Source organism: Pelodiscus sinensis, chromosome 9 (assembly GCF_049634645.1).
Source record: "Pelodiscus sinensis isolate JC-2024 chromosome 9, ASM4963464v1, whole genome shotgun sequence".
Classification (NCBI taxonomy): domain Eukaryota; kingdom Metazoa; phylum Chordata; order Testudines; family Trionychidae; genus Pelodiscus; species Pelodiscus sinensis.
In genome coordinates this window covers 35,718,556-35,729,735 of record NC_134719.1, presented here as the reverse complement: position 1 = coordinate 35,729,735, position 11,180 = coordinate 35,718,556, and the positions used below count along the sequence as shown (strand labels likewise).

The 11,180-nt window shown below is 40.5% G+C and overlaps 1 protein-coding gene across 1 annotated transcript; it reads left to right on the top strand.

Annotated features, from left to right (window-relative positions):
* Positions 1–1,857: 1,857 nt before the first annotated feature.
* F3 (coagulation factor III, tissue factor) lies at positions 1,858–10,930 on the top strand. The gene is made up of 6 exons (XM_075936567.1): positions 1,858–2,283; positions 3,990–4,104; positions 6,336–6,520; positions 7,279–7,460; positions 7,592–7,751; positions 9,940–10,930. Exons 1-6 carry the CDS (start codon positions 2,196–2,198, stop codon positions 10,083–10,085), a joined length of 876 nt encoding a protein of 291 aa, XP_075792682.1. The 5' UTR covers positions 1,858–2,195; the 3' UTR covers positions 10,086–10,930.
* The last annotated feature ends 250 nt before the right edge of the window (positions 10,931–11,180 follow it).

Below are 11,180 nucleotides of genomic sequence, written 5' to 3'. Positions count from 1 at the left end.
CTCTATGGGAGCTTTGGTCATAAATGTGAACTGTCGTAACTCAACCGTTCGCAACTCAGGGACCGTCTGTACATCCCTATAATGAATTCATTCCAAGTTGTGCACAGCCACAGAATAATGTCATGCAAACCATTTTCTCCAGTTTCATTTTAATGCAGTTTATACTTTCTGCATGTTTGAGTCTGGGGTTTGAATGGACCAAAAATCACAAAAACAGTGAGTAGACCTGTGGCACTTTAGAAACTAACAAAAACATATAGTATCATGAGTTTTCATGGTCAAGATCCACTTCATCAGATGCTCACGTTTTGTTAGTCTCTAAGATGCCACAGGGCTATTATTTTTTTATAGTTACAAACATGGTTTGTAACTCTAATCACAAGAGGATATAAGAAAGAGGAGCAGATCTTTATACAGATATGAGCTACAGGATATATGACAGAGATCGTCAAACTGTGGCTTTGCAGCAACATGCAGCTCTTTTACTGTTAAAACGCAGCTCCTGGAGATCTTTCCCTGCCCCCCTTCACCGACCAGACTGGTTTGGTAGAGTGGGGGCTTTTGCCCATTGCCATGGGGAGAGGGTCCACAGCCCTGAGCCCTAGCAGGTGTGCCCTGCCTCACTATTATATGCAGCTCCCAGGGTCAGTAAGTTTGGCCACTCCAAAATATAACAAGAAAGATATTTCTACCACCTTGGAATCCAGGTACTAACTAGAAGAAAGAAAAAGTTAAAAAAACAAGGAATAGTCTTGCAGCACCATATAAGGGTATGTCTACACTTGCACCCTCTTTTGAGAGAGGGATGCAAATGAAGACATTTGAAATTGCAAATGAAGCCGGGATTTAAATATCCTGCACTTCATTTGCATAGTCGCGTTATGGCGCTATTTCAAAATAGCGCTATTTCGAAATAACAGACGCTGTTAAGACGCGGTTACTTTGAGAGAAAACCCTTCTCTCGAAATAACCCTTATTCCTCATACAGTGAGGTTTACCAATTATTTCAAGAGAAGGATTTTCTCTTGAAGTAACTGCGTCTGTTATTTTGAAATAGCGCTATTTCGAAATAGCGCCATAACGCAATTATGCAAATGAAGTGTGGGATATTTAAATCCTGGCTTCATTTGCAATTTCGAATGTCTTCATTTGCATCCCTCTATTGAAAGAGAGTGCAAGTGTAGACAAACCCTTAGGCTATGTCTAGACTGCAAGCCTCTTTCGAAAGAGGCTTTTTTGAAAGTATCTTTCAAAATAGCCTCTTTCAAAAAAGAACATCTAGACAACAAGCTTTTTCGAAAAAGCGGCTCACTTTTTTGAAAGAGAGTCTAGATGCTCTCTTTCGAAAAAGCGCTGTTTTAATGCAATAGCGCCCGAAAGATGACTTGCAGTAGTCTAGATGCAGGTACAGTTTTTTTTTTAACTTTTTTCCAAAAAAACCTGTAGTTTAGAGATCTTAGAGACTAATAAAACATGTAGGTGGTATCATGAGATTTCGTGGGCACAACCCACTTCTTCAGATGAACTCTTTCTTTAGAAGAAAGAAGACTGCAAAAACAGGCCTCTTCAAATTAACTCTTTTCTCCCCCTGCCCTTTTCTTTGAGGCCGCAAACACTATCTCTGCCCTCTCCCCCCACCCCATAGGATGGGCGCAGGAGCTAAACCACGATGACTGTGCCCCTCTCTAGAACGAAGGTGCTTGGGCGAAGAGGGGTCACCGAAGCGCGGGCTACAGGTTCCCCTGCGAGCCCAGCCTTGCTGAGGACCGAGCCCTCTGCTTGAGGCAGGCAGCTGGCCGGTCTAGAGCAGGGGAAGAGGCTGCGCAGCAGCTCCCCGGAAGGCGCCCTCTTCCGCCAGGCGAGGGAGAAGGGAAGAGCGGGGCAGGGGAGGAGTGTCCCTTCTCCCCCGCCAGGAGCCGGGCTTTTCACTTCTCTGCCGGTGAATAGGCAAAAAGTGAAACCGCTCCGGCCCCGCTCGCTCGCTCGTTCTGTTCCCCGGCACCTGGCCGAGGGGAGCGGCGGGGAGCTCCGCACCTCGGCGCGGGACTGAATCACCGCCAGTGACTCAGCCCCAGCCCTCCCCGTCTGCGCCACCCGGCTATAAAGAGCGTCAGTCCCGCCTCCCTGACAAACTTCGCTCGGACAGCGGCAGCGACCGTCCCCTGCAGGCACCTGGACTCGACGCGACGCGAGGGATGGCGAGCGCTTCGGACGCCTTATTCGCAGCCTGGGGCCGGGCGCTGCTCCTGGCCGCGCTGCTCTCCCGGCTGGGTCCCTGCGCAGGTGAGTGTCGCTGCCCAGCGCCGCCCGGTGCCTTCGCCCTCCCTGCCGGGCCAGCAGCTCAGCTGATGCGGCTCGCTCCCCGAGCCCGGGGGCAGTGCCCAGCGGGGCGCCCCGCGGGCCAGTCTGCCCCGCCGCGGAGGGGAGCGGTACAGAGACTTCTGGGGCGCGCCGCTTCCGCGGGGATGCTGTTGGGGTAAAGCCTGGGGGCAATGTCCGGCCCGAGCGCGGGCAGGCGGACGGAGAAACGAGGCTGTAGGAGGGGTTTCGAGGATAAAAGGCAACATCCAGGAGCCCTCCCTGGGAGCTGCACCTGGGCGCAAGAGCCGTGGCTGGCTTGAGGGCCATAACCCCGCGGCCGAAGGGGCGAGACTGGTGCCATCGGTGTGTCAGAATTCCCAGCGCCACCGGGGCTGGCACGTTTGGCTGGACTTGGGAGCTGTAGAGGTGGGGTCGTGCCGCAAATGGAGCCCGTGGCTCCAGGAAGTACCTATGGAATGAACAGGGCTCTGCTGAAACTTAGACTGACGACAGCAGAGCCCATGAGAGCACCAGGGGGGTTTGCCCATTTCCCTTTCTAGGGAAAGTTACATATTTTGCGCCTCTTTTTCTACAGTTCTAGATTCAAAATTAAGTTTCAGCGTTATAGTTGTTTATGGGTAGGTTGGAGACTGATCTTTTATGTTACTAAATGGTAAAGCGAAGGAGAGAAGGCAGGTAATACATTTATTAAGAATGATGTGCTGTTAGCACCAACATTTTACTGGAATTATTTGGAGTCTCGTTTCAATATCTCCACCTTGGACTGCTCTGATTTTTATATATATATATATATATTTTTTAAAAGCATATCAAATGAGTTATATACTTACAGAAGCAAGTGATATTCATACAAGGAAACAGATTATAAAAATTTTAAAACAATTATTTCCATTTTAATATAGTTGTGTGAGGAACGTATGACCTTTTAATGCACTACTCCCTGTGCTTTGACTAGTGTTGTAGGATTTTTCACATACTTCTAGTTCTTTAAACTGAATTTAGACTTCATTAAATTTATGATTGGAAATGTTGAAAATTAATACTAAAGTGTACAATATACATGCACTTTTTCGCTTTTATAAAACGAAATTTTGCAGTTATTTGGTGCACAGTTTACTTGTCTGTGTGCTTTTTAAAATAAGAAAAAAGTAAGTCAGATCTGCAATTGCTATGGTTGAGAATTCATCTGAATAAGAATCAGGAAACTCAGTTATTGGATTCTATACTATAAATTATTTTTACCTATACTGTATGTAATATATATGAATGGCAAATATGATGCAAAATCTCACATTTCTTTCAAGTCTTTACATGCTCATTATAAAATATGTGTGTTGGCTTAAACTGTAGTAAAACAACAGAAGCAAGCAAAATTCTGAACAGTTCCTAGATGCATCCAGTGGTCTTTCTGCACATTTGGGGCCAACTATGCTGTACTGCAAAAGATTTAGATCATCAAGTGGGAGGAGAGGAACTTTCTTCCCACATTTGCCAATAAAAAAAAGAATTTTCCATAGCAGAAGTAAAATGAATATGATGTCTGTGATTTTTTTTCTCCCCACAAACCATTATAAATAAAAATTTTACTTCTGCTAAATAGGGAATGTAATAAATCTAGAGCTCTATATAATGTGACTCATCACAACTTTTTTTTCCTGTCTTTAAAGGTAATTCAGAACTGCCAACAGCAGTTAATATAACTTGGTCATCAATCAATTTCAAAACAATACTACAGTGGCAACCCAAGCCAACTAACTATGTCTATACAGTAGAAATATCTGGGTAAGTAGATAAAATTATAAGTATGAGTGCCTGTACCCCTGCCCTTCTGTCCACTGGATTATAATGAATGGCAATTTTAAACAGACATTTGAGATCAAGACAGAAAAAGTATAGTCATGCTGGCAGAATGATTGAATATCTTGAATCTATTAATGTAATGCACAGAGTCCAAACATGGGAACTTTTAGGAAAGTTATGATCCCTATTTTGGGTTTTGGTTGCTTCCAAATGTATGTGTACCTGATTCCAGTCTCTGAGTCTGCTCATTGTAGAAATGAAATGTATGGATCAGATGCTGGCTCTGGGGTTTCAATACAGGCCACCTGGTACTGGAAAATTTGGCCAAAAATATTTTGCACCGGTTTAGAGCCCTTCATGAAGACTACATTTAAAAAAAATCATAGGTTTCATCTGTTAAAACAGGGGTTCTCAAACTTGTGATACCACTGCTGCATGATACCACCCTCTCAGTTGCTTGCGACCTCCCTCTAAGTTGCTTGCGACCCTCCAGAGGGTTGGGACCCACAGTTTGAGAAACACTGTGTTAAAACAATTCCCTCATTTTAATGCTGAGAGAAAGTAGTTGCAGACATCTCATAGATATGACTAATTTTATTCTAATTTAATGATTAATGCATTAGTTAAGTAGCTCAGTGCTATTTAGCCTTGCTGGGTAACTTTAAAAAATAATCTCTCCATCTAACTGCCTAAGCTTACTTCAGTTCATGGATTATAGAATTAATAAATGGTCTGGTAGCATTTGACTGGTAAAAACTCCAGTCATCTGAAGAAGTGGGCTGTGCCCACGAAAGCTCATGATACATCTACATGTTTTGTTAGTCTATAAAGTGCTACCAGACCATTTTTTGTTTTTTAAATTTATCCTGACTAACTCGGCTACGCCCTGAAGCTATAGAATTAAGACTATATTAAGATTAATATAGACTTCTTCAAAACACAGGGCTAATAAGAAACAAGCACATATTAAGTGCCTAATTTTATTTTTATTACAAAACTCTGTTGAATATCAAATCTTCACTGTGCATATGGTCTATGAATTATCATGTAAACAATGACTGAACATGCCCCAAAGAGAAAATGAATTATTAACTGTCTGCGCACTAGACTTTTGGAAAGCATTTTATTGTAACAATTTCGGACACGTTCCAGTGTCTACAACTGGAAGCTAAACTTCATGAGCAAAGGGTGAAATATGCAATAACTTTCCTGTATTTTTTTTTCCTGTGAGCTCTGGATGAGGGGCTAAGTCAGGAGTGGGCAACAATTTTTGAAGGTGGGAGGTACTTCATGAATTTCAGAAGTGGTTGCAGGACACCCCAGAAGAAGTGGGGCCTCAGGTGGAAGGAATGAAGGCAGAAACTTCACGTGTTCCCCCTCCCACAGACCCTGATTGGCCTGGGGGCGGGGAGCGTATGAAGTCTTTGTCCTCCACCCTGCCAAAGGCGCCTGGTGCCTAGAGAGAACTGCCAGCTGTTTTGAACAGCTAGCAGTTTCCTCTGGTGCTTCCCCCATCCCTAGGTCTTGACTGGCCTGGGGGTGGAGGAGTGGTAGCGCGGCCGTGGGCCAGATCAAAGGGCTTCGCAAGCCAGATCCAGCCTGTGGAGGCTGTCTTGCCCACCCCTGAATTACAAGGTCTGGGAGAGGGTTGTAAACTGGGGCAGGAATTTAGAAGGGGGTGCATGGTCTGAGAGGGGGTTGTAAGCTGGGGCAGGAGTGGGTGCAGGGATTTGGGCTATGACCACGGATAGTGGGATGTGACCTGAGGGTGGCATTGGAGGGTGTACAGTGTCTGGGAAGATGTATGGGGGCTGTAGTGGGGGTGCAGAAGGTTTGGGTTACATGGGATAGGAGTGCAGAAAGGTCCATATGAGCAGCTACAGGGTCCATGAGAGGTGGGGAGGGGTACTTCACATGGTGCCTCTCCTGCAAACAGGCAGCTGCTATTGGCCAGAAACAGAAATTTAGTTAAATTTTTAAAAATAGGAATCAAGCATGTTTGCATGGTATGGATTTTTCCCATCAACTTCACAAAACAGATTACTGGTACAAGCATGATGTGTTCAGAAGAAACTGTAAAAATTGTGGACTTTGATGATTACTAAGAACCATTTTATCCCAGGCATTGTATACAACATGCATGAATGTAGATGCATATGCAGGAAACTTTGTTTAGAAAGTGTTATCAATATTTCATTCTTGGTTCCTTTCAGAATCAACTCAAACTGGGAAAAAGCGTGCATCCACACAGAAGAAACAGAGTGTGATGTTACTGACAAACTGGGGAATGTAAAAGACACCTATACTGCACATATAAAGTCTGAAATGCTTACAAGGTCAGAAAACTTTGAAGAGCCATCTTATGCAATCTCCCCAAAATTCACACCATACAATCAGAGTAAGTAGGATTGTCTAGTAATTCTTTGTTATATCACATCACCTTTTTATATCAGCCCTATCGATTCAGTGGGTCTTGGATTGAGCCTAGAGTTTTTCTATTTAGGTTCTCGCTCTTGTCATTGTGGTGTTTGGCCACCTTCTAGCTATAGCGGAAATCTTTCCCACTCCAGGGGACTTGCACCACTTTATCCCTTAACACCGGATTTTAAGTGGTGCCTAGAGTTTTGTGTGAGCGGTGTACATTGGGTTGAAATGTTAATATGCACATTGCCTGGGCCAGTCACTATGGGTACATCTACACAGCAATGTTATTTTGGATCCGCATCTACACTACAAGCAGTTATTTCAACGTCATAATAATGTCAAGCTGGAGGACTTCTCCGACTCCTGTAACTCTCATTTTACAAGGAGTTAGGGAATTCAAGGAAGAGTGCTCCTTCTCAGATTTCCTGCAGTGTAGAGAGCACCAAAAGTGGAAATAAGCTATTTTGACTTAAGCTACACTATTGATATAGCTCAAGGTGCGTATCTTATTTCAGCTTTAGCTCTGCTGTGTAGAAGTACCATCCGTGACTTAGGCACTGTGTTTAAATCTGGTAAAAGTAGAGAATGTGTATGGATTTTTTTGGGTTTGTTTGGGGTTTTTTTTGGAGAGGCAAAGGTTGAGGTAATAATGGGGAATGTTATGTGAAAATTACCAATAATTTTTTCCTATGCCTGGAATTGAGTCTAAAAATGTTTTTGTATTTGTATTAGCTACAATTGGGAGACCTGGGATTCAAACTTATGAACAAATCAACTCCAAGCTGAAAGTAGTAATTGAAGATCCACTTACACCATACAGATTTTCCAATAAAAGCTTTAAAAGTATCAGAGATATTTTTAAAAATGACCTGGAATACACACTATCTTATTGGAAAGATTCAAGTACAGGAAAGGTAAATCCTTATTTTGAACTTCCTATACTTCTAATTTTGTATGTTGTATAGTTACAAATCTTCTGTGCTATTTAAAACTTTTACAAAGAATGTCTTCCTGAAGAAACTGTCATTTTTCCCTTTAAATGCAGAAAAAGGCAACAACAAAAAGTAATCAATTTGAAATAAATATTGACAAAGGAAAGAACTATTGCTTCAATGTACAGGCAACTGTACTCTCTCACACAGAGAACCGCAAAAGTCAAGAAAGCAAGATGAATTGTACCAGTCATCAGAGAGATATCTTGGATGGTATGTATCTGGTGAAACAAGTAAACAGACTATTTGTCTTGCTGTCTCTTGCATTCAACAACTTTTTTGTAATTCTCTGTATAAAGCATTGGGATACATAAGTTTCATTGATTCCAGAAGAAATGGCTTTCTGTTTAAATTACTTTGGGCCCCCTTACCCATTCCATATGAAAAACCCAAGAGAAGAATCTTCATGAGGCAATCATTGAGATTTCTACTGTATCTCAACATTACCATTGACTTCAGTGAGAGAAAGTTAGTTCAACAGTGAGCACTTTTAAACATCCCACCTTTTCCCACCAACTGCAATTGCCTCTTCACTTAAAAATGTTTTTCCTCTTTTGGGGGCCGGAACTGATGACTTTTCACTGAGATTTCAGATTTCCTCATCGTTGGGCTTATATTTTTCTTTCCCTTTGATAAATAGTTTACTTATAATGAAAGTTTCCCAGCTAAGCAAGTTTGGTTACAATTTGCAGAAGAATACTTCCCGTTTGTTTACTGTGTTACCTGAAAATGACAACAGGCATTCACATGGCACTGTTATAGCTGGCACTGCAAAACATTTTCTTGCCAGATGCACTAAAGATTTATATGTCCTTTCATATTTCAAATACCACTGCAGAGGACATGTGTCTGTGCTTATGATGGGGTCTGCTTGATAACGATACAAAGCAGTGTGGACTGACGCATGTTCATTTTCACCATTTGAGTCAGATGCCACCAGCAGAATTTGCTTTTTTTGGTGGTTTGGATTCTGTAGCTCCCACAACAGAGTCTCGCTTCTGAAAAGCTTCTGAAAGTGTGCTCCACAACTCTTAGAATTTGGATAACACTTCAGATTCTTAAGCTTTGGTTGCGTGTTGAAGCTATCTTTAGAAATCTCACATTGGTACTTTCTTTGCATTCTGTCAAATCTACTGTGAAATTGTTCTTAAAACAAACATGTACTGGGTCATCATCCGAGATACCTATGGCATGAAATATATGGTAAAGCAGAGCAGAAGTCATACAATTCACCCTCAAGGAGTTCAGTCACAGATTAATACCTTTTTTTTTTTATTTTTTTGTGAAAGAGCATCATCAGCATGGAAGCATGTCTTCTGGGATGGTGGCCAAAGCATGAAGGGGCATACAAATGTTTAGCATATCTGGCAGTAAATACCTTGAAACGCCAGCTACAAAAGCGCCATGTGAATACTTGTTCTCACTTTCTGCTGACATTGTAAATAAGAAGCAGGTAGCTGTATCTCCTGTCAATGTAAACAAACTTATCTGTCTTAGCAATGGCAGAACAAGTAGTAGTATTTAGTAGGCATTTTACTTTGTTTTTTGAGTGCAGTTGTGTAACCAAAAAAAGCCTACATTTTGTGAGTTACACTTTCACAGTAAAGGGACTGCACTTCAGTACTTTAAAGAGATTAAATGAAAAATACTATATCGGTTATCTTTTTACAGTGCATATTTGTAATCAAATATAATATAAAGTGAGCACTGTAACTGTTTGTATTGTGCTGTAATTTAAATCAATATTGAAACTGCCCAAAATATCCACAATTATTTAATAAATTTCAGTTGGTATTTTGATCAGTTGGCTGTTTTTAAAAGCATTATTTTCTTCATTGGTATCAAGAGAAACACTTTACTGAAAAAAATATCAGATCGTAATTTAGTGCTGTCTGCTCTCCCTTACAGTCCCTTCTCATTCCCTATAAAGAAAGAATCTGTGCATTTTGTATTCATAAGCAGAAACCATTTCTTTCCCCAAAATTTCATTTCCTCTCCCCATCATACAAAAAACATTCCTGCAATATAGAATATTCAATGTGGTATCACAAAATATTTGAGTTCATTAAATTTTGTCCAAACTGTTTTGGTTTTAACAGTGTAAAACCACAGAATAAGTTTCTGTTAAAGTGTCCAAATCTGTTGCACAATCATTATATTTATGGATATAACTGAATACCTGATCCTTTAAGGTTCAGAGTGCTTCACAGGAAGAGATTGGCTTCAAGGAGACATGAATGGTCTTATCACCTCATGAGAGGTATTCAATACATTTATAGGATTGGGATCCATGTTAGTTACTATGTTAAGATAAAGCAAATAAACATTATATAAAAATCTGTATGCACTGATGAGCTGTTAATTCTTTGCTTGCTTTTTCTCCCCCCTCTCCCCCCAACAGAGTATGGGACCGAAGTTTTTATTATCATAGCAGCTGCAGCCATTGTAATCCTCATTACAATCATTGTCTTGTCTGTGACCCTGTATAAATGCAAGAAAACAAAAGCTGCAAAGGAAAAAGAAACGGTGCCACTTAACGATGTTTAAGGAAAATTACAAGAAGTGTCTTTTGTTACTACTTCAAATGCTGCTGCATACCCAGACAGAAAAGCTTATGGTACTTGGAGGGGGGAAAAAAAACTACTGTCTCTAAATATTAGCCTTTACTTAAGTGTAAAGGAACATTTCCTGTTTCTGTGAAACTTTTTTTATATATTTAAAGCAAAACACTACCCTTTTTAAAACCCTGTTTTGATTTTAATATTAGTAAACGGATGAAATATATATGATGAAATATTAACTCAGAGATGAACACTACGATTCCTTCTGCACTTTTTGGATAAGTCAATTGTAGGTTGGTTTATTCTGTGTATCAGTTGATATAGGTTATAAAAACTAAAAGACTGACTATATGACATCCTAACAAGCGCTCGTGAGGCAGAGAAAGTACCATGTCAAACTAACTTTGAAAACCATAATGCAACAGATCCAAACATCTAATAGTCATTTCAAGAAGAATCTGCTGTCCACACAGACACAGAATTACCTGTCTAGACTTTTGGCCACTCCAGCTGCTAAACTGAGTAGCTTGTTTTATTTGCAATCAATTTAAATCAATAGATAACTAATTTCTTGCACGTATTCAATTGGAAATAGAATTTAGCACTTATACTGATGATTAAACACTTGAGAGAACTATTTTATTTTTATAATGGGGTATATAAATTAACTACTTAGGTGATGTGATTTGGAGATACCACTTGCTATTAGTTTTAATATATTTATGACTTTTTTTATAAATTGGAATAATATTTATACTGGTGATATTTGTATATATTGTGATAATTTATTTAATATACTTTCTTACTGAAATAAAGGTGAATGGGAAAAGATTCATTTTTGCAGATCAATATTCATTTTCGCAATAAAGATAGACATAGATCTAAGAAATGTGGAGCAGAATTTGGCCTCTTTTAGAAAGCCAGGCCCCAGATTATTGCTTTATAAAACAAAACACAGTCAACTACCCCATAGAAAGGAAAAACACGCCGTGAGAGTCTGTAATTCTTGAACTGAACAAAAAGTCATGAAGTGGCCTAGATTGATATTACTTTTATATTTAATTCCTGAGTAATTCCACTT

Bases quoted from the DNA above. Each gene is read 5' to 3' on its own strand.
- F3 (XM_075936567.1), top strand. From the start codon at position 2,196: ATGGCGAGCGCTTCGGACGCCTTATTCGCAGCCTGGGGCCGGGCGCTG. The intron at 7,461-7,591 runs GTAAATCCTTAT...CTTTAAATGCAG, and splicing joins AAGATTCAAGTACAGGAAAG to AAAAAGGCAACAACAAAAAG. The intron at 7,752-9,939 runs GTATGTATCTGG...TCCCCCCAACAG, and splicing joins TCAGAGAGATATCTTGGATG to AGTATGGGACCGAAGTTTTT.